Here is a 27,464-nt window from a genome sequence, read left to right as displayed (position 1 = left end):
ATGTTTTTAAATGCTATATTTATACCCTCCATGATCCCTGAAAAGAAAGGCATCTGTATGTGTATTGGTGCATGTGTGTCAAAGTCAAGATGGTATACATACTTGTGCCATATGATGCATAGGGGTGTGTGTGTGTGTGTGTGTGTGTGTGCGTGTGTGTGTGTGTTGGGGCTCCGATTGCACAAGTCTGTTTAATATTTTGGGGCTTTGTGTGAATCCCAGTGAACAAGGCCTGGTGGGGCTTCAGATAAGTTCAAGATATAGCTAGCAATAGCAATTAAGACTTCTATACCGCTGTGGCCTTACTAAGGTTTATAAAGTGGTACTAATACTTCAGATAAGTCTGATTCTATGTCTCTGTTTATACAACCAAGGATTGTATTAGCTTTTTTGACTGCTGCCGCACAAAGCTGGCTCATGTTTAAGTGATTATCCACTAGGGCTCCAAGGTCCCTCTCATGGTTACTGTTTTTGAACCAGATTTCACCTAATCTGTAATTGTACCTTTGGTTTTTCCTGCCTAAAATCTTGCTTTTCTCCACATTAAATTTCATGTTGTTGGATAGGGCCTATTGTTCAAGTCTATCAAGATCTTTTTGGATCCTGAGTTTGTCTTCCAGGGTGTTGGCTGTTCCTGCCAGTTTAGTGTCATCTGCAAATCTCAAGTGTTCCCCTTCTATTTCCTAATCTAAGTCATTTATGAAGATATTGAAGGGTCCTGGGCCTAAAACAGAATCTAAATGTTCTCTTTGCTGTTACAGGTTGCCCTGACGGTAAAAGCCCTCCAAAGATACCGGATGGGGACTGACATGTCTCTCTTTGCCACGGATCAGTTTGGCCCTGATCCCATGGCAGGATACCCGGGACACCCTCCCACCAGCGGTGGCATCGAGAGCACAGAAACCTATCAGAGCCCACCATTCTCTGAGACCCTGAACACCAGCCCCAAAGGTTACCAGGTGCCAGCTTACTGAAAGGGCAGGGGACCCTCCCCCAAATGGGGTTTCAGAGCAAACTGAAACCAGACCCAGAAAAATGGGCTGACATACCACAAGATGCAAGTATAGTCAACAGATTGGTTGCAAGTGTGTTCAAAAGTACTTTCCTTTTCCTTTTTAATTTTTTTTTACATGTGGTGAGTTATGTGCTGGGTTAAACTTACTCTTAGCTAATGGTGCAGTGAATTCTGTACAGTGGTTCTTGTCTTATCTGTCCAAGGATATTTTTATATTAAAAAGAGAGAGAAGGGCAACAGTGTTCCCTCTAAGCAGGAAACTCTAGAAAAGCTCCCATTTCCCTGACTGCAGTGGCATTTACTAATGTGACACTTGGCTGCAAGTGCACAAAAACCCTGGCAAGACACAGGGGTGCTAGAGAGGTGTGGGTGCCCCCCCCAAAACAAGATGGCAGCCACCACTGCGTGATCAAAGCCCTGTTCCTTGCTTGTAGATGCCATGAATACCCAAGGGACCAGCCAGATAGAGTGCCCATCTTTCCTGGTCAGCTGGTACTTCAAGTACTTCCAAGGTAATCACAAAACAATAGTTCTCCCAGACACTCTTAGAAGTCTTCTCTTTCCCTCCTTTTTAATTTTCTTTCCTCCTAGAAAGAACTTAGAACTGTTAAAAAGGAATGTGCCAAATTAAACTACCAGAAAGAATAGCTGTGGTCATCTTCTCTGACGTACAGTTGGGTGTATATAAATGCTATATTTAGGACAATAAATGTGTATATATGCTGCACGCCTGTGTTTCTGGTATTCCAGGACACTTTGTTGTTTAAATTGTGCACCAAAAAACTAAACCTTGTTCCAGACAGGAAACAAACCAACAAAAGTCCTTCAACAGCAAGAAATGTAGCATTTGGCCAACTTAGGTGCCATCTCAAGATTTGGTGGCCCCCTATGATCTCCTCTTCTCTGAAGAACCATCCTTCTTGTTGAGAAATCAGAAAGGGGGGGGGGAAAGTTGGGAGGATACTCAAAGACAAAAGTAGAGTCTTGATCCAGACACTGGGTGGCCCCCAATGGTTAAGATTACTGACATTTGGCATACTCCTTTTCAACATGAATGAGACCAAAATGTTATTCCTGCCACTCCTTTAAAAAGCCATGTCTCATTTGAGGCTACCTATGCTTTCCTCTGAAACAAAGATACCTGTTGGCATAATAAGCTTTATAACATTGAGAAAAGTCCCTCTTTCCTTTGCAAATCAAGTAACAGTTGCATAGGGACAGTGAGACCCCTAAGTTTCAAAGCAAAAGTATTTATAATATAATTCCAAGTGCAAAAAAACATGAAAGTGGGATAATGTATATTTTAGCTGCCTCAAGATATCTTGGAGCGGGAAAGGCAGAAATCAAACAGAAATAGTAAATAACCAATACGCTAAATTTTCACAGACCGTTAAAATGGCCATGGACATATTTCAGCCTTAAAACATACCAGGTTTGATTCTGCCAGGTGATCAAGGCAGCCTTGGCAGTTCAAAAGCAGTGCAAGATTGAAGATGTTTTTAAAACAGGGTAGAATTGAAGCAATACAGTATTTTCCTTAGAGAGAACACTGTGATATTAGCAGCCCACAAAACTTGTGTTTCAGCATTTTAGGAAGAAACCATGCAGACTCGGAAGCAGAATTATCAAATATGTAAATGTTTCTCTCGGTTGTACGTGTGAAATAAATGTCTGTTCAGTAGTGTACTTTTTTCCTAACTATGAAGAAACCCTTTTCAGACTACCCTTGTGCTAACTGTGAGGAAAAAAGAAAAAATAGGCAATGATGTTTTGTGGAGTGGTAGAAACGTCGTGGTCCCTGTTAACGTGCTATCGATTACCGTTCTGAATGTATGCGCGTGCTGCCTACGCATGTATTTCCTTCCTTTCAGCCTCCCGAGCTTAAGGGGAGAGGCAGGAACCGGTTCAGTGGCTTGGGCAAAGCTGCGTCAAGGTGTCATGCAGCATTCACAACTCAAGGCTGGCTCTGAACAGGGAGTGGACCGGAACACGCGGTGTTGTGTGCGCAGCAGCAAAGCCAGCCTAACCCAAAATAATGGCCTTGGCTCAAGCCAGAAGCTCCACTGCGCCCACCTCAGCCCGATTCTGGCTCAGGGGGATGGAGCTAGATCGTCCCAAGATGGTGGCTGGGCCAGCACTGCACTGGAAGCAGCTGCTGGTGGGCTGGAAGTGTGGGAGCTCCGGATCCCCCTCCCCACGCCCAGCAAGGGCCAAGCGGCTGAGGGCATCCAGGCACAATTCCTCAGCACAAACTTGTAGCAAATGGGTCAGAGCAGCCATGTTGCTTTCTGTAGCAATTCTTTCCTTAGCTGTGGTGAAAATGGCAGTTTTACCCTGAACAATCCCCTCCCCCCCACCCCCAATATAACCTGAAATGTTTGGATTGTCCCAGTTCTAAAACTCTTTTGTGGGGCTGTGGTCACTTTCCCAAATAATGTCCTAAGAGGAGAGCTCCAGGGCACCCAATTTGCTCTTGAGCAGCCGAAGGGTTTCACCCTCCCCAGGCAGGAGGATTTACAGCCAGGTCCTGTGGCCCTCGCCCACTGCCAAAGGGGCGAGAGAGGCTGGCCCGCCCTTCTAAGCCCCGTGGAGGAGAGGCAGGATCTGCCTCCCCAGCTGAAGCAGGTCCTGGAGGCTGCAAGAAGAGCAGCCGACCCTCAACTATTTTCTGCCTTTGCCCCAGAGAGCACTGCAGGGATGGAGGGGCATGACGACACAAACCATCAGCACTTCAGGAGGGGGGGGGGTTCCAGGCAGGGACACGGGAGCCCCACGGCCAATACAAGTGGAACCGGAGCCCTTTGGGACTCCCGAGCAGCAGCCTCAGCCCAGCCAGCCAAGGGCAAGTGGACATTTCAGGGATGATTCTGCCTTGTTAATGGAGCAGCAGCAGCAACAGGTTAATTCTCCCTTCAGATCAATCCCAGCTGCAAAAGGCCTCCCTTTCCATGGCCCAGCAAGAAACCCTCCTTTGAGGCAGGGCAGGCGGCCAGTTTCCCTAGAGGGGATTCCTGCCTCAAGCAGGTTCCAATTCTGTGGCTGGCCGAACCACCCCCGTTGGCAGAGGCCTGGTCGGAGGGGGGAGCAAAGTCCGGAGTTGCTGCAATGCCATTTTGGCTTCTCCTTCTTTCTTGTCAAGGTTAATTGGGAGATCAAAGAGGCTTCCATTCATCACCAACAGCAGGAAAAAAGTGCCCACTTGAAGTCATCCAACATGCACTGTGACAGAAAAGCCGACCATGTGAATTTCTTTTAATGTTTACATTTTTATGTATATAAGTTTTGAACATTTTGAACAACAGATTAGTCTGTGATTGTGCTAATTTAATGGTTGGTGTTGCGATTACAACTTATTTTCCAATAAAGAGCTTAAAAGGAAGAGCCTGAAACGTGTCAAAATGCTCCTGGGGAAGGGTGGCCACCGGGTGATCCAAACGCCTGGCGCAGGGCTATTGAGAGCCATCCTCTCAGGCCGGTAGGGCTCCTTTTTATGTCATCCATTCCAGGATGCCGGGCAACTGAGCTGTCCTACCCAGGCTGAGACTGATCCCCAGTCAAACTGAGTTGGGGGGTGCCGCTGTGAGGAGCAGCAGCAGCAGCAGCTTCTTTGTCTTCCATTCATGCTCAATGGGAAAACTCTGCAAGGTGAGCCATTACTTTCAAGGGAGAGCCTAAAGGAGCAGGAGCAGGAGGAGCTTGGGGCAAAAAACAGCACCACAGAATCCTCAGGACCCCCGCTTTGGGCAGCCCCCACAAAGTCTCCCCACAGGGCATCCAGGAAGTGAGAAAAGGGCCTAATGTGGGGGTGGGGGCAAAGAAGACCCATGAATATGTTACGGGTGAGAGGACTCCCTTGAACTGATTTGCCCTCCCAGGCCTTGGCTTAAGTTGAAAGGAGCCCTACGTTCTATTATGCTTGCAGTGAAAAATGTGGAAATTACTGGAAAATGTTGGCTGAAAAGAGCCACTTTTAAGACTCAGAAACAGTAAATTGAACTTCGTCTAACGACAAAATAAACCTTGTCTGAGATTGAGGCTGCAGGTCTTCTTACAAGCGTTGCCAACATAAAAGAACGTTCCCTTCAGCTTTGGAAGTCAACAACCAACTTGCTACAGCAAAGCGCTCTGCAAATAGTGATTTTAAAAAACACGAATGGACCATTTTTGCTCTTTAAAATTGAGAGGCTGCAACACCAAATCCTCAGGAATTAAAGGCAGCCCACAAAAATGAATGTCGCAGATCTGTAGATTGTACTGAGTTTTGCTTCGCAAGACATCAAATGGTTTCTGTCGTCTCCCTCCCTCTTTAAATAGAGGCAGTGGGAAGTAGCACAATCCAATTGTATGCCACATACATATACATGTACACAAAATGAAAATTCAAGGGGCCTGTGCTAGGTCCTGAATACTCACATGTGGCTGTGTGTATGTGTGTGTGTGTGAGAGAGAGAGAGAGAGAGAGGAAGGGGGAGGAAGGGAGGGAGGGAGGGGGAGAAGACAGAGCGGAGAGAGAGGAAAAACACAACAGAAAATCGTAAATCATATTTATAATGTCTACTTTTGAATGTAAAAAGCTAGTGGAGCCTCTGACCAACTTTACAGTCTCAAGAACCTTTCTGTGGAAGCAACTCAACTCTGCTGCTGGAGATGATCTGGAGAAGGAAGAGGACAGAACTCATGGATAGCAGCTGGCAACCCTCAGGGCATCCAAAGACAGAGATCCAGGCAAGCAGCCCTTTTCAAGAAGGTGCCAGGGTGGCACTGAGGCATCAGGAAGGGGTCACTGCTGAGCAGCATTTAATGAGCCACGACCACTCAAGACCATGGAAATAACCGAATTCACATCACTGGACAGAAACCTACACTTACAGTGAGAAGTAAAGAAAGCACTGAATGGTACCTTTCCCCGCATGCAAGTCTAACGGAACAAAAGGAAAAAGCCAAGGTTTCCTTTAGGAACAACTTGAGAGCAACAGATTCTGAGTTCTTGGGCAACTCTTCTGCCTGAGGACTCTTCCCTGCTGGGACAAGCCGCAAAGTCCACTGTGAAGAATGAGGGAAAGAAGGAGAGAGAAAGGCCCAACAGCATTCTTTGCCCAAACCTGTCACTATTCTCTCCCATCTTCTGGAATCCTTATGGACAGACCCTGGGAGCCGCTCTCCGTTATGTCTCAGCAGCCAACCCCAACCTTCCCCTCTTCAGAAAGCAGCATCTCTGCTGTGGCCAGCCAGGAGTTAAACTCTTATCCACAGCAGTAAACCAAGTGTCCGTCACCCAGCTGCTCCATCCTATTCTGCAGGGGAGAAGGACTGCCCCAGGTTTCGATTACAGCTATGGCTTCCTTTGAATTCCCCCTGCTTTTCTTCCTCAGGTCACAAGGCCCTTTGGCCCACACACACACAGCTGGCTCCTCTCCCCTGGGTAGAGAACCTGCCTGAGAAGAGCCACTTTTCAGAGGGAGACTAACTTTATTGGTCACCTGGGGCAGCTAGCTGATGATCCGGCTAATGGCCTGCAAGGAAGGGAACTCCTCCTCCTCCAGGTGCAGGGCTTGGTGAGAAACAAGGTCCTGCTGGGTCAGCACCTGCTGGCAGGTGGGGCAGACGCAGCAGTCAAGGTCAGAAGGCGGTTCTGTGTGCCAGACCCCCTTTCGGTTCTTCTTGGACCTGGTCAAGGAGGAGGGGGAGGAGGAGCCAGCTGGAGCTTTGGCCTTCAAGTCCTGGTAAGCAGAGAGCAGTTCCTGTTGCTTGGCTGTGTCTGGCAGGAGGACCAAGAGCTCGTTGAAGATCTTGTTGAAGTTCTCGCCCAAGAGCTCCTGGCAGCTTTTGTAGTACTGCTCTGCTAAAATCAGACCCTAGGAAGGGAAATTGGACATTTAGGAAAAAGAAATGAAAAAAGCTCAGCCTGAATTGGCACTAGGGCAAACGGGAAGCTCAGATCTGTGGGTGGCACAAACATATTAGATCACAAACACAATCCCTATGTGCAAGAATGAAGAAAAGAGATCCCACGGAAGTTTTTTCTCCATAGCCAAGGAAATCATCCAGTAACAGATCCTTCTCCCACTTTGCATAAGGATTTGGCAATTCCGGCAGGAGAAAGCAAGGGGACCGAACTCATCAAATTTGTAGACAACACTAAGCTGGGTGAAGGAATTGGAACACTGTAGAAGACTTGGAACACTGGGCCCTATATCGAACTCAACACAATTCAGTGGTGCAAAAAGGAAGGTTTTATACTTAGGCAAGGAAAACCAACGCACAGGTATAGAATGCACGGTACCTGGAACAGCAGCAATCTAGGAGTCCCAGTGGACCACCTCTTCCGTCCCAGCAAGCTGTGTACTGCAGCTGCCAAAAAGGTCAATGCAGTCACCGGGGCAGCATTGATAGAACCAAGATCATGGTAAGTGTTAGTGCCGCTTTATGCTGCACTGCTGAGGCCACAGCTGGAATACTGGGTCCAGCTCTGGGTGCCACAATACAAAAAAGATGCTGAGCCCCTAGAAAGAGGGCAAAGAGCAGCCGAGGTGATGCAGGTCCTGCAGGTTAGACAGCCCCTTGTCTCTGTGTGCTGGTCGTGGCCAGGACCAGGGCAGATACCATTTGCCATGGAAACTCCAGCCATTCCTTGGAATACAATGTCAGGAAGACAAGACCCAGAAGTAAACCACCAGAGAAGGGCACTAAAAGCAAGCAAAAAAGCTTCCCGATCCTCTCTGGAATCAGAATGCCTCAATCCTGAGAGCTTCCAGAACCTTTTATGTATTGAACTCAGAAAGAGGCGGATCATCCCCAACTGCAGTTTGTTGCATGTCAAAGTTTCAACTCTCTTCTACTTACAAAGTAATTCATAAATCTGAAGCACATCATCGCTTTCTATTTTTTTAATGAAGTAGAAGCAGATAAAAACAACAGATAGCAAATTTTCCTGCTAGGTTCTAAATGACATTTAGAGTGCATCACTTCTGGGCCAAAGTTTCAACCTTAGTGAAGCCCCAGTAGTTGTCATTCTCCGTCTCCTCTTGAGGTTAAGGGGCATCACCCTCTGAGCATGGAGAAAGGCTCGCTTGGGAGAAGTCTCCCCCGCTGTCACCCACGCCACGGAGAACCGCGTGCCTCTTGCCGGGCCTCGCTTTGAAGCATGGCTCCTCCTCAGCAGGCAGGTCAGATTCTCGCTTACAGATCTTGCTCAGGATCAAGGGCAAAAGTCCCCCCCCCCCCCCGGGTCTTCTGCTGAGGCACAACAAGCTCTGGCCCCATTTCTGAGGATAATGCCAAACCCCTAAAGAGCCCAAAGGCCAATCAGCCTCTTGGAAAAGCAATATTCCAGAGTGCTGGCTGGTTGCTCACAATGCCAGTCTCACTTCTACCCAGAATAATGAATAGTTTCTGACAAAGAAATGTTCATCTAAAGGCAGATTCACAATTCCCGGGAAGACACCACATGGCGTCAGCTGTTGCTATGAAATTACTGGGAAATTAATTTCCTGGCTACTCACCTGCCTGAACTGCCCCGAGTACATCTTAAATTTGTTGAACTGAGATTCATCTTCTTGAAGAAATTCTCTGATGGACTGAATTAGCTGGATGTTCCGTTGCTGGAAGTTTTCCAGGATCAGATAGGGTCCCTGACAGAGTTTGGGCCTGTTTTCAGAAAAAGAAAAACATAGCTATCTCTACAGAGAAACGCCAAGTAATCTATTGCTGTTGTTCTCTGAAGCCGTCATGAATACCCCTGCCAGAAATTCCTAAACCAGAGTCCAGGATCCAGGATTCCTAGAGGTGGAAGAGGCCACCACTTGCCCAGGGCCAGAATCCAAACATCTCAGATAGATGCCTGTCCAAAGAGCAGCAACACAGCTAGCACTCTTGTCAACGTTCTGCTGTAAGGGGCCTTCCTTGAGGGGGGGGGGGGGCGCTCAGGATTCTGTTGTGCCAGGGTTCCTTCTCTGCAATATCCCCCCCCCCCCCCCGGTTGTGACAGATCCCTCTAACCCATTATAAGAAAGGGAAAGACCAGACACTGGCTTGATTTTAATGACCTATATCCTCACTGTAAAATGTTTACAAAACCAGGCACAAAAAGTTAGAGCTGTGGAGGATTTGAAACTCAAATGGTGACAGCAAGGAAGCCCTGGGGGGCACTTGTCCACAAGCTCATGCAGCTGCTGTCACACATCTCCCAGAAAAACTATGGATTTGTTTCGAGGAGGTGCCAATTGGTACATCATGGCGTGTAGACCGAGACAGCGAGAAACTCTCTGCAGGTGACAGAAGTTGCTTAACTGTCTGAGCTTGGAAGCAAAGCAAATTGGTACTTGGATGGGAGACCACACAGAAATTCTAAGGCTACAGGCCTTAGAACCAGGAAGTTGTAGAAGGCTGCAATGGTATGATGTTGACAAAATTATTATTATTATTTCTTTTACTCATTAAACAAGAAACTCAAGTGAACATTTAAAGATGTGTCACAAATACCACTGACTGGTGCTAATGGTTGATACGGGTTGTTACCAGCGTCCTAGGCATCAACTAATTATCTTCTTAAAATATAGCAGCACAGGTTTTTGCAGTTCCACTGGTGTTATTGCAGGAAGCTGCTATTTCTTGATGTGTTTTGTAAAATTCTTGGACATGGTGCCAAGTGCCCCGATGACAATGGGTAGTATCACTGTTACATGTTTCATTCATAGCCATGGAGTTTCGATGGCCAGGTTGCGATATTTCGTGGTTTTTTTCTAGTTCTTTTTCTTCGACTCTGGCATCTCCAGGAACACTGTACACTTTGGCCCTCTACAACTGTGATATCTGGCGTGTTGTGCTCCAAATGACGATCCGTTTCTCATTTTCGGTAACTTTTTCCACTTTTTGCTCCCATGACTTTGTGGATACAGGTAAGTCATATTTTTACATAATGGCCAATGGATTAGCAACTCAGTTGTGTCTAGCTTTGTACTCACTTTGTGCAATTTTGCTGCATTCACATATTAAATGCAGTGAAACAGTTTTGACTTTGTTGTTGCAAAGTCAGCAGCTTGGATTGTCAGTGGATTTTTGTATCTTTGCTTGCATGGCATTAGTTTGTAGTGCTTGTTCTTCAGCAGCCAGTATTAAACCTTCCGTTTCTTTCTTGATGGTTCCAATCTTAAGCCATGTCCATGAGTTTTCCAGACAGGTGTTAATCCAGCTGTGGGGTAATGAGTCGAATGCCTTCTTGTAATCAATCCATGCCATATTTAAATTTGTCACGATATTGTTTTATTGGTTCTTCCTATTTTTCAATTTTCTTTGTTGTTGCTATTACACATTGCTTTAGTTTTTCCATGATTTCCGTTATTGTTTTTTCCTCCAGGCTGTATTTTTTGTGTAAACAATTTTTCAGCTTTTTGTTTTTTAGTTTTCCTCCTTTCAAATACTTCAGATTGCTGACATCCCCTCGTAGTTTTTTAAATTTTATTTTCAAGTCAAATTTTCCATTTGGTGTTCCAGCGGGTTTCTTTTTTGACTTTTTATAATCCAGTTCTGCAGTTATAACGGCAGCTGTGCTATACATTCGTTGATTGGTTTCATATAGTGTGCTGGATAATTACAATTATAAATAATTATTCTATTCTAAAAAAATCTGAGATCTGTCCATGCAGTCCTCAAAATTCAAGGAAGCCTCCTTGCTCCCTTATCATTTTTGATATTTTTTGAAATTGAATAAAGAAGCTGCAAAATATTAGCAGCAGCTGTTTAAGCTGCCAAGTATAAATATAAAACGGACAAGCATAAAGATAAACTCTGCAACACTGAGGAGAAAAGCCAGGCTGATCCTTGTGGGGAGAGCCTCTCCCCAATCCCCAAAGGCCTTCCTTCCTGGTCCCATGGCCCGAAGCCGAGAAACCTGGCCCTGCCACTCTCATACTTACTCTTTCACCAAAGCTGGGGCATTTTCTGAAGTACTGGTGGTTGGAATAGGAGTGAAGCCAGGGGGTGGTTTACTAGGAGGCACCGACAGCCCAGGAGGGGGTGGGGGGCTATTAAGTAGCACCACAGAATTGAAACCTAAAAAACAGGAGGGAGGAAGTTAGACAGCAGTTAGAGCAGGCACTGACAGCCCCCGCAGGTGCCTGTTGTTCACCACTCTTGCTCTTGTTGCGTCTCTCCCCCCTGCCCAATCCAAATCCCAATCAGTAAAGATTTTGTAAAGCAAAGAGGTGTAAGAAGCACATGCAATTCAGTGGTGGAGAATGCCTGAGCCATGTGGCAAGATCCCAGAGTGGCTCCTGGTAAAAGGATCCCAGGCAGATGACCCGGAGTGAAGGGTCAAAGCCTGACCCAGCAGCTGTATCCACTCTCAATGAAGGGCCGAGGAAAGGCCCAAATGTCCTCAACCCATCTTGCTTCCCAAAGCCAAATTCAACTGCCACATTTTGCCCTCCCACAGCTCCCACCAGGCCCTTCCCCAAACCCAGGACTGAGGAGCACCCGCAGCCCTTACCTGGGGGTGGAGGCATGCGAGGTGGCCCAGCACTCCCAAGGGCTGGAAAGTCTTCCTGAGGCAACAGGCACTGGCCATCTCCGGGGGGCTTCTTAAGGCCAGGGGGCTCTTTGGGCTTCTCTGAATGACCGTTCACCAGAGCGGCAGATGTGTTGGGACCAGCAGTGATGGGCGAGGGCTGCTCAGCATCATCTACCTTCTCGAGAGAGTGGGGGGTAGCTGGCACCTCCTGCAAGACGGGGGGTGAGGCTGTTCTCAGCTTCTCAGTTCCAACTTTCTTCTTCTTACCCACTTTGGCAAAAGTCTGAGAGTTGGAAGCTGCCAGCAAGGAGGAGACGTCCACCATGGTTGGCGCACTACGGATCTCCTGGGTGGAAATGCTGCCGCTGCCGTCCTGAGAGTTACCAGGGAATGCCACCTTGCTTTTTTTGCTGGCTTTGCTGCTGCCGGGAGGGGGCCCTTTTCTGGCCGGCTGGCTGGCTGTGGCCGTGATGGCTCGGGCCATGTTCTTACTGGAGCCACCACTCCAGGCCGAGGCGAGGGTTGACACCGTCTTACTGCTTGGTCGTACTTTAGAGACCAAGGCAGGGAAGTCTTCCTCCTGAAAGCCCGTCCTTTGGGCTGTAGCCATGTACGACAAGGGCAGAGGGGCAGAGACCACAGGCGGAGCAGAAGAGAAGGAAAGCCTGGGAAAGTCCTCTTCGTCAAGCTTTACTGGCGCCAACTGAGATGAGCTGAAAGAGAAAGCACTGATGCAGGACAACCCCTCCCTCTGCACCCTTCAGGCAAAGGGACCCCTCCGTGATTCCAGTCTATTCTTGTGGGTTGGGGGGGGGGGAGAGAGGGGGCTCAGAGGGTAGGGAGCAGAAGGGCAGCCTAGAGCCAAGGACATTGATGAAGGTTTCAAGGCAAACACTCCACGGGGCTTTAAAAAGGCACAATGGTTCAGAGGGCAGCAATTTTAGTCTCTGGGGCAGCTCTGAAAGCACGAGAGGCCAAGTTCTTTCCCCCGCGGGAGAAAGCAGCAGCAGCAGCCGCCTCACCATTGCTGGCAAGGCTAGAGGGAGGCTTCCTACAGAACGCACCCACTGACCTTTGCCTCCCAATTCAGATCTGAAGCTTCAAGCTGGCATAAGGAAACATAGCAGGAGAAACAGGGGGGGCCTGTGAGGACCAAGCAAAGGACCATCACAACCGGAGAAGGGAGAGGAGTCTTGAAGTGGCCTCTGAAGACCAGAGTCTGACCTCTTTCTGCAAGGCCTTGCTCACATCTGTTGGGGAGAATCCCTGATCTTGTGGCCAGTTTATTTCTCCACGCTACCAAAGACTCACCTCGGCACAGAATTCACGCTTGGTGAGCCAATGGCAGGAAAGTCATCTTGGCTTAAGGCAGCCTTGGGAGCCACTTCCTTAGGAACTTGGGAAAAACAGAGAACACAATCTAACCAAAAGGCCACCGAGAACTCCAACAAGAGACGGCAAGGCCATCACCTCGCCAACACGGAGAAGCCCAGTGTCTGAGACAAAGCCCAGGGCGGATTTTGGGGACAGAGCGAGGACTCACCTGGTTCTTCGGCTGAAGGCTTCACCCCTCGCTTAGAGGCTGCTGGCTCAGGATCTTTGGCATCTTCCTTCTTGGCGCGACAGCTGTCCCCTTTGTCCTCCACCCGGTTTTTCTCTTCTTGCCTTTTGGCAGCTACTGAGGCCCGAACAGCTGCGGCAACATCTCGGTCTTCTTCTTCTCTGCAGAATTTTTCAAGCAAAACCAAGAGAGGTCAGAGAGCGGTATTTCCCATACTTCCCAGGAGGGGGTTCTGTCCCGTGAATATCCAATGAATATGCAGACACAGGCTTGGCTGTCTGCCACGACTAATTACATAGATAAAGCCACCCCTTGGCTAGGAGCCTAGAAAGTTATCTTCAAGAACCCAAGATTAAACTTACGGAATGCTTTCTCAACAGCTAGTAAAATGGACTGTTGTTTCCTGCAAAGATTCCCCTCCCATCGCTCCACCTATAAACTCTTTGCGAGGGGCCACAACCTTAGTCCCTACTTCCTTCTATGACATCGTCTCCACAGCTGTTCCTTTCTCCTCTCAGCTCTACGCATACGCACATCAGGGACAACCTCCCTCTGTTCCTCTTCACTGCTCCCTGCCTCAGATGCCACCTGGTGGCCAACAGGCCTCTCTAGTTCCTGCTCTGACTCCAAACACCCTCCAGAGTCTTCCTCATCCTCCAGAGCAGTCCCATAACGGTCTGAACTGTCAGAGTCCACCAACAGCTCAGCCGGCCGCTACTGGGCCACAATAATGGGGGATAAGCAATGCTAAGATATTGTGGGCAAGATGCAGGAAAGGCAACCTGTTATGTGGAAGGAAGGGGATGGATAACACCAAGAAGAAATTATGAACCCAGACTTCTCCCCATCTTTGAATCCAGCTGGGAGACCAGACAAAACCAGATCCAATGGCTGCCCCCTCGAAGACAGCAAAAGGGAAATGCCCTTTCTTTCAACTTGTCATCATCTCTGGAACACAAATCAGCAGGCACACCCCTATAATTAACACTTTGCACAGAGAGTGAAATTAGCCTCCACAACATCCTCTGGCCAGAAGCCGTTTTCTAATATCTACCACTTGGGACCCACCGGTCACCATGGAAAGCTGTGGCCACATGCACCTGGAATGCAGGCTCAAGCCCAGCCCAAACTCCAAGCACTGGGGCGGGGGGAGCTGTGATGTTGACCCTGAAGCTGATTCTGCTGGCAATCGTCCAGAGTGACTCAATCCAGCTGCTTAGGTGACCAGGAGCCTGATCCCAGGGGACTACATTCCCGTAGTGTGCTACTCTCTGCACTGAGTGTCGCAAAGGCACTTCATAGGTCTCACCTGACAGGGTCAGTCCTGTCCTTAATTAAGTCCTGGCCCAGCTACAGACCACTAAAAACAACTATCTAATTTAGATTGTGTGCCTGCACCTGTCACTCACATCCTGGACCAGTTGCCACAAGAAACCCTAACCCTCCCCCCAAATTCCATCAACCTTTATCTAGCACCAATTTAGCCTTGACCATTAGTTGACTACCAAAAGCAATACTGATGGCCAAAATGGGGCTTATATTCCTCCTGGCCAGATCCATCTCCCGGGCCAGGAGCAGAAGCTGACAACTGGGTTGCCTGGAGAAGCAGGAGTCCGAGCAGCAAGCCACCTTGTCTTACGCCTCGCCTCCTGCGCAGTGCCCGCTTCACCTCCCCCTTCTCCAGACGGCCCAGGCAGCTACATTCGGAGTATAAGACGCACCCATATTTTCACCTTCTCTTTGGGGGGAAAAGGTGTGTCTTATACTCCGAAAAATATGATAACAAAGGAGAAACTTCTTAAACAGCGAGAACCCGTGGAACAGCTTGCCACCAGAAGTTGTGGGTGCTCCATCACTAGAGCCTTTCAAGAAGAGACTGGAGAGCCACTTGTGTGAAATGGTATAGGGTCTCCTGCTTGAGCAAGAGGCTGGACTAGAGGACCTCCAAGGTCCCTTCCAACTCTTAAGTCTACATCTGTATCTGTGCAGTCCCAACCAATGTCCTCTGTTGTCAGACCTGCTTGATGGGCCAGACTTGGAAATAACTCCACAGGACGGCTGAAATTACTATAAGAACACAATCTTGCACACCCAATTGTGCTGAACCTCCCCTCCCACCGTCCCCTACTTGAATGACAGCGAATCAGGCAGCATCTGCCTATCCGCTTCTGAATGTTTGAGTCCAACAAACACAAAGCATTTTATCAGTTATCTGGACAATATGCATTTATTAATTAAATCTATATGCTATCCATCACTCTGATAAAGAGACTCCAAAGATTACCAGAAAGGTTACCCAAAATGCCACAGTTCATACTTTTCAAGAATTCGTCCAAGTGTGTCAGTAGAAATTTGCCCTTCCTCCCCAAGCCACAATATCACCCTACTCCATTCTTGTGTTGGGCCTGCAGTTGTAAACTATCCAGGAAGGCGAAAAAGAAGAGCTGGCCAAAATATGGGCAACTGTGCAGGCAGAAGCTACGGGGGGCTTTTCCTGGGCTGCAGAGCCCAGAAGTGGCACGCAGAACATCAGGCTTAGGGCAGGTTTTGCAGCCTAAAACTGGAAGGGCAAACTATCATCTAAAGCAGGTTTTCCATTAAAGCAAACATTGCTGTAGGTTAACATGGAGCACAAGGCACAAACAAAAAAGGATAAAATGGATGATGCCATGAGAAGTGAGAAGGATTTACTGCAAGCTTCCTCTATGCTGGCCTCTCTGTGCAGCTCCTGGCCTGGTCCTGAGGGCCTCCTGAAGGCCAGCAGGTCCTTCCCAGTCCCGGCCCACCTGAAGGAAAACAGCCAAACAACCACCGCTGCTCTTACCTCTTGTATCGCCAGCTGCCTCTCCTGTTCTGCTGCCCACCTCGGGATCCTGACCTGCTTCCTCTCGCCTGCCTGTTATACCGATCCACTTCGTCGTAGTCTTCACCACTTACAACCCCTGGAACATAAACACAACACTAAAACCATCTCAAAAAAGAAAGCTGAATTCTAGGCTTGCCCTACATGCAAGTCAAATTAGTTAACATACTGTATTTATTCTAGTCGGAAGGTTAGCGCAGGAGCTTTTGGCATCCTGGCACCCCCAATATCACCAGGCAAACCCTTCATCCCATCAGGATGGAAACATGAACTTTTGAAATGCTACAGACTGTGTTCCTCCTGGATGCCCGGCTGTCCATGGATGACCATGTGACAGCCGTGGCAAGGGGGGCGTTCCACCAGGTTCGCCTGGTGCGTCAATTGCGCCCCCTACTGGACCGGGATGCCTTACGCACAGTCACTCATGCGCTGGTGACGTCTCGCTTGGACTACTGTAACGCTCTCTACATGGGGCTTCCCTTGAAATGCACCCGGAGGCTACAGTTGGTCCAGAACGCAGCCGCGCGGGTAATTATGGGGAGTACTAGGTACTCCCATGTGACACCGTTCCTGCGCGAGCTGCACTGGCTTCCTGTGGTCTATCGGGTGCGTTTCAAGGTTTTGATAATAATCTTTAAAGCGCTCCATGGCTCAGGACCTAGTTACTTGCGGGATCGTATTCTGCCCCATACATCCCTACGACCAATCCGCTCGCACAGAGAGGGCCTCCTCCAGGTGCCGTCCACAAGACAGTGTCGGGGGGCGGCGCCTAGGAGTAGAGCCTTCTCTGTGGCGGGCCCAGCCCTGTGGAATGACCTCCCTCCAGATATTAGGAATACCTCTGACCTCCGCTCCTTTCGTATTAAGCTTAAGACCCACCTATTCCAAGCAGCTGGCCTGGCTCAACTTTGATCTAATCATATCGCTCCTGACGGGCTTTTACTGGGTATTTTAATTATATTTAATTATCTAGGGGTTTTTAAATACTGTATTTTAATTGTTTTATTTATCAGCCGACCTCCTCCTTGTGTATGTCTCGGTATATGTCTCTGTTATATGTTTGTTTTGTCCATATTTATTTCATATGTTTCATTGTACGCCGCCCCGAGTCCTTCGGGAGAGGGTGCGGCTAAGAAATAAATATTTATTATTATTATTATTCCACTTATGACCATTTGTTTAGTGTTGGTTCAAAGTTACGATGGCCCTGGAAAAATACGCCTTTCGGTCTAAACTTGCACACAGGACACCTCTGGAGTGCCAGGATCACACTTTGGACGCTTGGCAACGGCTCACATTTACATCCAGTTGCAGCACAATTGCAACTTTTTTTGCTGATCTCTGAAATAAAACTCATTGGGGAAGCTGGATTTGCTTAACGACAAGATTCACTTACTAACAGCCATAAAAATTGTCATAAAATTGGTTTCCACTAGTGACCACAACTACTTATGATGGGAATTCTGGTCCCAACTGTGGTCATAAGTGGAGGACTACTGGCAAAGTTAAGATTTGGAAAAAGAAATTGGCATTTTTCACTGAACACCTGAGCAGGCATTCTCTACTTTCTCTATTCTATGAGAAAGTAAAGTTCTGAAGGGAATGGTGAGAGAGTAAAGAGCCCACCAGAAAAAAGGGACCCTTCCGCAGGAGACTCCCTGCCCTCCCTCCATCCCGGCCTACCTTCGTTTCTCCGCTGGTGTCTCGGGGCATAGTTGAACTGCAGGTCAATCTGCCGATTCTGCCTGGCTTCAGCCCGGTTTTTGCTGTGACAAGCTGTCTTGTGGGCTTTGTAGTCGATTTCGGTCCGAAAGGCATGGGTGAACTGCTCAGTGCTGCACCGACCTTCTTCGCAGAGGAAGTGCTTCTCCCGGAAGTGTTCACGGAGATACTCATAATCACTGCAAGAGAGAGATACAGCCCATGGGGCGCTTGTGGGCTCCTCCACGCTGCTCTCAGATGGAGGCAGTGACGGAAAGGGAAATCACCCTGAAGCCAGTTTCTGCAACCATCTTGCAACCTCAGGAATGTATTTTCAGTACAAATCTTAAAATGCTTTTCATAGGTATGTTTTTACCACAAAGTTAGAAGGGACAGAAGACAGGTAGTCCAACCCCAACCTCCCTCCTATGCAGGATCTGCTAAATCCACAGACTACACTACGTAAAGCTTCCTAATGTGCGCCTCATAGGTCCAGTTTTCCAGTCACCTTCGGAGCAGCCCTTCTCTGAACCTGCTTGTTTGTCAGCTCTGGAAGTAAGACCAGGCACAGAACTCCACGGGGAGACTGAGGGAGAGCAGCAGAGTCCAGAAGAACAACTGCTTCCCATTACAGTGGAACCTCCGCTTACGACCGTAATCTGTTTCAGGACTTCGGTCGCAACCCGATTTGATTGTAACCGGAAGCAAGACTGACTGCGCATGCGTGCACAAAAAATATATGGTGCAGCAGGGGAAATGACTGCGGTGGTGTTTGATCGCCACCCGATGATGTGTTTGCGACCAGTGAAGCATTTAGCGGATTTTTTGGTTGGCACCCGATTTGGACGTGGTCAGAAGCGTTTGTGACCGGAGATTCTACTGCATCCAGATTCTAAGTTTCTGTTAATACACCACACCACTGTCTCTCCTTCAACGTCCAAATCCTTTTCCTGTAAATCTAGAGTCTTGAATTAATTATCTCCACTACAATAAAATAGCACTATAATGGCACTTTACATATTCTGTTTCCTGTAAACTTCTGCTTATTACTGTGTTTCTCCAAAAAGACGACCCACCTTGAAAAGAAGCCCTATCACGTTTTTGAGCACATGCGATCGAATTAAGCCCCACCCACAAAATTAGCCTTAAGACCCCGCCCACCCCAGGGTGCAGTGGTGGGGCAAGGCAGACAGGTAAAAAATAAGCTAGGGTGGGGATGGGGGGGGTTTGGAGCTCCCCTCCTTACCAGGCCTCACACACCGACACCTGCCTCACCTTCTTCTGCGGCCCCTTGCCGCCACTCGCATGCATTGTCCTGGCCTCTGTTTCGGCTTCAGATGCCTGCCAGAAGGCCAAGAAGCAGCCAATAGCAGAGCTCCATTTTCAAAGGCTGGGGCGATGCGTGCAAGCGGCCGCAGAAGAAGTAGGCCTTGCAGCAGGCTCCTACTGGGCGGGGCTGTCGGTGCCACCGCTGCGAGGTGCGCCAATAATTATAACCCTCCAAAAAGAAGGCCTAGCCATTTTTTCAGGGGGTCAAAAGAAACACGCTAGTTTTCAAATTTTAAAGAAGTAGAAGCAGCAGCAGAAGTTACTGAAATATTTTCAATGTCTAGAACGAGACAACACACAGAGGAAGTGACTCAGGCAGGCACCTCTAAATCACAGGAGGAGGAGGAGGAGGAGGAGGAGGAGGAGGAGGAGGAACTACAGCACCAAGATTGCTGTCAGCTGCACTTAGGGTAGACCACACCAGGAAATCAACTCCACCAGAAGGCTAAACCTATTGTTCATTGAGACTGGCTCAATAAATATGGCAAATATTACAAGACTGATTATGCTGTGCCTTCTCCTTTCTAGAATTCAGTGCATTAGGAAGTCAGCTGCCTCTTCTTTCTTACTCTCTAGCGTCAATCTTGGTGGTCAGCTGGAGTCACAGACCTGTAATATTCTTGAGCTCCATCAGAATCACAGAAGTGGCAGAAATAGTGGTCTCTCCTCAGGTGCTTTAGTAACTCGTCATTATCCAAATATCGCTCGTCACAAAATTTACACAAGGGATGCCCCCGGTGAGATGTGTCATCAGGATCTCCGTGGATTCTGTGCCGAGCAAGATCCTTGCGGGAATACCACTTGCGCTCATATGTAAAGATCTGGAAGGTAAGAGGGAACGTCCTTCACGGTTTCAGTAGCAACGGATCACCCCTCAGCCCCCCCCAGCCTCACTCCCCCCCACTTGCCTTCAGGTGCTTCACGCAGAGCTTGCAGCAAAAGAGCTCGTGCTGCTTCCTCATGTGCTGCTCCAGCTCCACAATGGCGGGAAAGGCCCGGGAGTCCGTGCACAGAGGGCATTCATGTTGCAGGAGTTTCCTAGGAGGGGAAAAACACACATGAGGACAAGAGCCACATGCTGCAGGATGCTTCGGCTACTGATACCAGTTCTCGCACTGGGGCATCCTTCTCTCTGCGAGCACACGTGCGTTTCTCCTTTCTTCCTTCCTTCCTTCCTTTCATATGGTCTGTGGATGTTTATTAAATGAATACATAATGAAAGCTTTTGCATACAAAAGCTAAGTAAGTTTATTTTGCATAATTCTTTCTGCACAATGCAAGAGCAGCTTCCGCTCAGTTTGCTTAGTTGCCTCTGACTCCTAAACCCACTGACAAAAAGGCTAGTAGCCAGAGGGACAGGTGGAAGTTTCAATGTAAACATGGAGTATTTCACATTGGAAAGCAAAAGTATCTGTTGGAATTCTTGTATAAGTACATTATCTTTTTCTTAATCATACTAATTGGAGAGACGTGTTTCTTGAGTCTAAGAGTTGCTACAGGTTCTGCCAGCGCTGCCCAGAGCATCTCCTGGAAAATTCATTCATTCCATCCAGTCTGCAGACAATTTTCAAATGTAGCTGGTATGAAAGTCATTGTCGTTCTTTTGCTGACCGGCCAGTGTGCCTGTATTACCCCAAGAAAGTAAGCTACAGAACATTTACCTATAGAGAGCATAAATTTTTCCATCAGTAAAATAGATGTCATATTTCTTCTCATGTTGTAACTGGCTGAGTGTGATTGTTGAAAAGGCTGGCAGTTTCTTCCCAAAAACCACCTGTGGGGAGAGAAGCAGGAAGAGGTAAGGAACACAGAATGTCCAGGTCCCAAACAGCTAGTGGCACAAGGAGGCTCCATGGGGCACCTCTGAGAGAGAATTCATGTTTCCAAGAGAGATCATCATTCAGAGGAAGAATAAAGGGAACTCAAATCCCTATTAATTGCCATCCTAATCTATCCCGCACATTGCAGGAGGAAAAACAAAACTGAACAGGTCCACAGTACACATTTCTCTCCAGAGGCCCAGAAGGATAGAAGCGGTGGTCTCACCGGGCACAGCTATTTAATACAAAGGCACCTTGAAAAATTCAACTTTGGATTTCAATGAATTAGAGCTTTGTCTCATGGCTGCAATAAGGAGGTTAAACTTGGGCAGTTGTCGTTGAAAAAGCACAGAGCAAATAAGTTCTCACACTTTCCAGCAACGTGGGGGACAACTGCCACTAGCAACATAGAATAAGCTAGTTGGAAGGGACCTTGGAGGTCTTTCTAGTCCAGTCCCTTGCTCAAGTAGGAGACCCTGTAGTATTTCAGAGAAATGGCTGTCCAGTCTCTCCTTAAAAACCTCCAGTTCTTCTGAAGGCAACCCCCTCCACTGATTGTTCCCACAATTAATTAATTAATCTCACAATTAATTGTTAGGAAAATTCTCCTTAGTTTCCATCCATTGATTCTTGTCCTCCTTTCAGGTGTTTTGGAGAATAAGGGGCTGCCTCTTCTTTGTGGCAGCCCCTCAAATACTGGAGGACTGCTATCATGTCACCCCTTGTCCTTGTAGACAGACCCCTTGTAGACAGACCCAATTCTTGAAACTGTTCTTCATATGTTTTAGCCTCCATCCCCTTAATCATCTTTGTTGCTCTTCTCTGCACACTTCCTGGAATCTCAACATCTTTTTTATATTGTGGTGACCAAAACTGGACACAGTGTTCCAAGTGTGGTCTTACCAAGACCTTATAAAGCGGTACTACTGCTTCTTGTGTTCTTGATGCTATCCCTCTGTCTTCAAGGCTGGGAGTGTGAGAATGGAAGTTTCTTTTTGAGCTCTTCTCTACCGGAAATAGAAAAGGCGTCATCATTTTCTATTTCCCTCCCTCCGATTCCAAACACTTTTCTTGATGAAGGCTTGGAGAGTGACTCATCCCTCCTTTCTTGCAAAGGAACCGTCCATGTTTCCATCGTGTGGAAAGGCAGAGGACAATTCCACTTCTTGGAGAAAGCCTACCCTGTAGTCAACTTCCCCAGTTGCCTTCTGTGCAACAGATTTTGTGGAGGAAGGAATGGATGCCCTGCCTGGCCCTAACAGATGTGAGGTTGTGTGGGTTGTATGCAGCCCACTCCCTTACAATCTCATTCTCCCAAAACTGTGTTGCCCCCCCCCCCACACACACATTAAATTATGGTTTAGAGAGTTCATTGATGTTCCCCAGCAGTTCCCTTCACTCCGGCTTCAGAACTGTCCTGAATAAATCCAGCCACAAGCAGGCCAAGATTAGTCCACAAGGCAATGGCAGATAGTCCATAAAACAATAGACAGTTGCTCCAACAAGTCCATCAAACAAACTTAAATCCACCAGGCAAAACCAAAAGTACATCCACAAGAGCTCAGTTGGCAAGAGAGGTTCCGTCTCCAAGTCAAGCAGGAATAAACACACAGCGCGATAAACTCAACATGTTGTTCCCAGCAATGCCTCCCTCTGCCCACTGTGATAAATAGCTTTCCGATGTAGCCCATCAAGATGGGCAGGGCTGCACTGGAGTAATCTGGCAAATCTCTGTTGCCCTTGTTTTTTCTCTGCCCTGCATGCCCTCGGATCCACCATGGAAGGCAGCTCCTCCTCCTCTTCACTGACCTGCAAGCTGTCCCCAGCCGAATCCTCCTGTGAAGGGTCCCACAAATCTCTTTCAACTGGCAGTTACAGAGTCATTAATTAACCCAGTTTTTGATGTGCCAGGAATGAGCTCATCCTCCCTCCCGCTGGCCTCCGAGGGAAAGTCAGAGGAGTTATCCAAGGGAGACAATCACACTAACTCAATGAAGACTCACATACCTCAGGTTAGCAACAACAACAATCATATAACAACTGCACTCAACGTGTAGTCCTCAATGGAACTGCATCTACATGGAGGGAAGTATGCAGTGGAGTACCCCAAGGCTCTGTTTTGGGCCCAGTACTCTTCAACATCTTCATCAATGATTTGGATGAGGGAATAAATGGGGAAACTCATCAAATTTGCAGATGATACCAAGATGGCAGGAATAGCCAACACTCCAGAAGATAGGCTAAAGATACAGAAGGATCTTGACAAACTTGAACATTGGGCACTATCTAATAAAATGAAATTCAATGGTGAAAAGAGTAAGGTTCTACATTTAGGCAAGAAAAACAAAATGCACAGGTACAGTATAGGTGGTACCTTGCTCAATAGTAGTAACTGTGAGAGGGATCTTGGAGTCCTAGTGGACAACCATTTAAATAGGAGCCAGCAGTGTGCAGCAGTTGCCAAAAAAGCCAACACAGTTCTAGGCTGCATAAACAGAGGGATAGAATCAAGATCACGTGAAGTGTTAATACTACTTTATAAAGCCTTGGTAAGGCCATACTTGCAATACTGCATTCAGTTTTGGTCACCACGATGTAGAAAAGATGTGGAAACTCTAGAAAGAGTGCAAAGAGCAACAAAGAAGATTAGGGGACTGGAGACTGAAACATATGAAGAATGGTTGCAGGAACTGGGTATGTTTAGCTTAAGAGAAAGAAGGACTAGGGGAGACATGATAGCATTGTTCCAATATCTCAGGGGTTGCCACAAAGAAGAGGGAGTCAAACTATTTTCCAAAGCATCTGAGGGTAGAACAAGAAGCAATGGGTGGAAACTAATTAAGGAGAGAAGCAACTTAGAACTGAGGAGAAACTTCCTGACAGTTAGAACAATTAATCAGTGGTGAATGATTAAGTGGTGATCAGTGATGAATGCCCCAACACTGGAGGTCTTTAAAATGTTGGATAGCCATTTGTCTGAAATGGTATAGGGTTTCCTGCCTAGGCAGGGGGTTGGACTAGAAGGTCCCTTCCAACTCTGCTGTTGTATTGTAATATGTTGAAGATTTGGGGGGGGGGGGGCTTTCACTATTCTGAAGAGACAACCAGATATCACTTCATCAATTTCATGGGAGCCTAAAAGAAAGTTACAGAGATCCACTTGTTGTTCACCCCACTTCCTTTAGAGATGAGGAGCTTGGTAAGGTTCCATTTGCCACAATTTAAACATGATGTAAAAGGAAATGCCTCTGACACACTCTTCCAGGAATAAATGGGACACACCATTTAATCAGGCACAAGGGGAAAACCCCCGACAGAACAAGTCATAGAAGATGACAGGAGGACAATAATCAGGAGCAAAAGAAGCTACAGAGGGGAGAAAACTTTTTCTAGAAAAACAGGAACCACAAGCCAAGGGCACCCACCATTCGTAATAACTGAGCGTCTTTTGCATACAGTACTTCTCAGGTCAGAAATGGAGCCCACACAAAACACACCCTCTCCACCAAGAGGCACAGAAAGACTGAAAGGAACTCGTCCTTCAACCCACCAGCATGAGTGGTCCAGAGGCTGCACACGATGCTCCCTCCTTATTTTTTCTCTTCCTTAAAGATGCAACAGTTCAGCAGCAGAACTGAAGACTGCTATGTAAGAGATCTCAAGCCTAATCCCCAGCACTCCCTAGTAGCAGGGGAGGAGGAACAAACAGGGAGAAAGTCTCTGAAGACTCTCTGCCAGTTACAGTGGGCAAGGATGGGTCTGAGCCTTAACTTATTATGAGCCTCGGTGGCGCAGTGGTTAGAGTGCAGTACTGCAGGCTATTTCTGCTACCTGCCAGCTGCCTGCAATTTGGCAGTTTGAATCTCACCAGCCTCAAGGTTGATTCAGCCTTCGTCTTTCCAAAGTTGGTAAAATGAGGACCCCAAAATTGTTGGGGGCAATATGCTGACTCTGTAAACTGCTTAGAGAGAGCTGTAAAGCACTGTGAAGCGGTATATAAGTGCTCCTGCTATTGCTATCTATAGCTAGAAGCCCACTGCCATTTATTCCATTCATGTTCATAGTTCTTTGCTAAAATAACTACAGTATCAAGCAGCTTCCCAAATATTCCAGAAATATCAAGGAAAAGGCTGATTCTGCACTGGGGCTGGCAAAGACGTCTTATTCTCTTTTTGTTTCGTGACTGAAATCTGGTCCTTAAATTGGCAGCGAAATGGTTGCTAAGCAAAGACAGGAGAAAAAGAGAAACAGAGTGTGGGAAATCTGAGCGTGAGACTGATTGCTGCCATTCCATTTAAGTTCTCTAATGAGCAGTATCAATGTTACTCTCATTCCTATTTGTGTATGTATTCATCAGGTGTGCAGAAATGTGGGCATAAATGCACCCATGACTCAGAAGATGATTTTTAAAAAAAATACCATTGTGTTTGTGAATGGTGGTAAAGGACGCAGCCACTGAACAAGGAGAGGCTGTATAGGAGCTCTTCAGTGCAGAAGAAAAGACTTCAGTTGCTTAGAGAGGGATCAACTCGGGAAACTTGAGGGATCAATTTAAGACCCCTCAGTATGACACAAAACAATGTCATCCTGTTGAATTCCAGCAGCCCTAATTAAACAGAATCAACTGTTGACACTCACTAAGGGCGAGACCGAGGGTCCCAAGGCCAGCAGAGCAGCACACCTGAGGAGGTGTGTGCCAAACCCCATGTCAATATTGAAAACATTCAGCAATTATAGAATTGAATAGAGAAGACTATTTTAAAATAATCCCTGCCTAATCTGACAACCGTACATTTGTAGGTCTCGGATGATAAAATTCAGATGAGCACTAACAGAAACCTTGTGAGGTCCAATTCTCATAAGGGAAGGTTTCAATTTGTGAGTAGGAGGGTGGCAAGGATGAGATGATTAGAGAAAGTTGGACTGGAATAACAGCCAGGGCATTAACAGGGCCTCCTCCCTCCACTTCAGTCCCCTTTAAATGCGCTAGATGGCAATTCCCAGCTTGCCTAGCAAAGACACATCTAAGCAAAAAGGCTCCTTTAGAAAAGATAGAGTACAGGAAAAGAATACAAATTATTCTGTATTTATTTAGAGAAGCAAATGTCATAATACTAGTTAAAACAATTACAACATTGATCAGATGGATTAAATATTTCCTATGCTACGTGTCTTTGATTTTGTCTTTGTAAATGAAGTATTTGTATTTGTCCATTAATGTTCACTGGTGCTTTCAACCCACATCTCTAACTGATCCTTTGGAGCTGTCTTTCTGTCGTCTGTGGCTATCCCGCTCAGCTTTGTATCATCTACTCGTTTAACAAGCTTCTCCCCACTCTTCAACTGATGAAAATTGGGCAGCAATTAATGCAAACACTGAAGAGCCCCCGTCTCCGGACTGAATCCAGGGACACCCCTTTGAAAACCTCTCTCCACTTGGATCAGAACGGCTGACCAGACCTTCCCAGCCACCTATCAAAATGCCATGTTTACCTACCTGGTTAATCCGAACGTCACTGGCTATTCAAGCCCTGGGCTGAAATCAAAGGAAATCAGACCCACAGGTTTCCCCTAATCTGATCACGAAAAGTTCTTTTATAGTGTCAATTAAGACGAATTACGGTGTGTTTGTACAACTCCCAGCAGGTCTTGAGCAGATCCACCATTGAGCGGCTGGGGATTCTTACTTTCGAGGGAAGCGGGACAAGGTTCAAGGGCAAGGACCGGGAAGCAGCCAGCCGTCCCAGTCCCCCAGCCAGGGGACGCCCAGGAACCCAGAGGCAGCGAACAGGCCAAGGGCAGAAACTGGGCCGCCATTAACGGTGGGGAGGCCAGAGAAAGAGGCGCCGGGCTTGCTTGAGGCAGGAAAGGCTTCCCCTAGGCGGCAGCGCAGGGATCCTGCCGGAGGGGGAGCCCCGGCCGATGTCCCTCCCAAACCGCCCGCCCGGCTTTGCTGCCTCCTTCCCAGGGCCCGAAGCCTGCCGCCCCCGCCCCGAGCGCCCAGGCAGGCCGGCCCCGCCACGGCAGCAGCCTCTGCCTCGAGGCCGGTCCCAGGGCGGCAATCGGGGCCAGCCGAGGAGGCCCTTTCGCCCGGGGGCGCCGCTCGGCTCAAGGCTCGCCCTCCGCAGCTCAGGCGGAGCCCGGCCAAAGCGCCGCCCGCCCCGAGGCGCCCCGCCGCACAGCCCGCCCGCCCGCCCGCCGGGTAACCTGCGCCCAGAGGAGGCGGCTCTCCGCCCCAGCCGCCTCCTGGCCCTGGGTGACGAGGCCGAGGCCCTGCGAGCCGTGGTCGGCCTGGCGGTTGCCGGTCCCGCCCTCCGGCGCCCTCCCCGTCGGGCGCCGCTCACCTGGGCCAGCTCCTCTCGGCAGACGGCGCAGTAGCGGACCCCGCAGAGCGCCCGCATCCGCACGGAGCACCGGTAGCAGATGGGGTGCTCGCAGCGGCCCAAGGCCACCACCTCCAGCTCGCCGCAGCACAGGACGCAGCTGCCCGGGCCCTCCGCGCTACGCGACTCCGACGGAGGCAAAGCCGCCATGACGCCGCACAGCCCGACTCGACGCGGCTGCCGGACGGCCACGCCGCCCCGCCGCTCCTGCGGCCTACTAGGCCCCGCGCGCCGCCTAGCAACCGCCCCTAGCCCGCACAAAGATGGAAGCCTAGAGCGCCGCCC

General features: G+C 48.3%; 2 protein-coding genes across 3 annotated transcripts in view; one reads left to right on the top strand and one right to left on the bottom strand.

Annotated features, from left to right (window-relative positions):
- The window catches only part of SYNGR3 (synaptogyrin 3), a 29,862-nt gene extending 23,809 nt beyond the window's left edge, over nt 1–6,053 (top strand). Inside the window, exon 4 of the mRNA XM_081966000.1 lies at nt 762–6,053. Coding sequence (XP_081822126.1) covers nt 762–974 — 213 coding nt within the window. The 3' untranslated portion in view covers nt 975–6,053. The remainder of the gene's footprint in view (nt 1–761) is intronic.
- On the bottom strand, nt 5,546–27,464 carry ZNF598 (zinc finger protein 598, E3 ubiquitin ligase). Of its 2 annotated transcripts, none has more exons than XM_081965998.1 (12): nt 27,141–27,464; nt 20,638–20,750; nt 19,885–20,014; nt 19,586–19,797; nt 17,630–17,847; nt 15,908–16,025; nt 13,066–13,244; nt 12,834–12,918; nt 11,502–12,235; nt 10,930–11,065; nt 8,518–8,662; nt 5,546–6,870 (listed from the first exon to the last, which is right to left on the bottom strand). In XM_081965998.1, exons 1-12 carry the CDS (start codon nt 27,327–27,329, stop codon nt 6,505–6,507), a joined length of 2,625 nt encoding a protein of 874 aa, XP_081822124.1. In that variant the 5' UTR covers nt 27,330–27,464; the 3' UTR covers nt 5,546–6,504. The 2 variants fall into 2 exon arrangements, with proteins under 2 accessions (XP_081822124.1, XP_081822125.1); XM_081965999.1 differs by lacking the exon at nt 27,141–27,464 and adding an exon at nt 26,294–26,412.

The sequence above is a fragment of the Natrix helvetica genome, assembly GCF_964273705.1.
Source record: "Natrix helvetica genome assembly, chromosome: 13".
Lineage (NCBI taxonomy): Eukaryota > Metazoa > Chordata > Lepidosauria > Squamata > Natricidae > Natrix > Natrix helvetica.
The sequence above is the reverse complement of the archived record's forward strand: the minus strand, read 5'-3'. Positions and strand labels throughout refer to the sequence as shown.

Excerpts from the sequence above, each read along its gene's own strand:
- ZNF598 (XM_081965998.1), bottom strand. The coding sequence starts at position 27,329 with ATGGCGGCTTTGCCTCCGTCGGAGTCGCGTAGCGCGGAGGGCCCGGGC. Across the intron at positions 17,848-19,585 it reads GGAGCTCAAGAATATTACAG|TGATTATGAGTATCTCCGTG; the intron begins GTCTGTGACTCC and ends TCTCTCTTGCAG. Across the intron at positions 16,026-17,629 it reads ACACCAGCGGAGAAACGAAG|GGGTTGTAAGTGGTGAAGAC; the intron begins GTAGGCCGGGAT and ends TTTATGTTCCAG.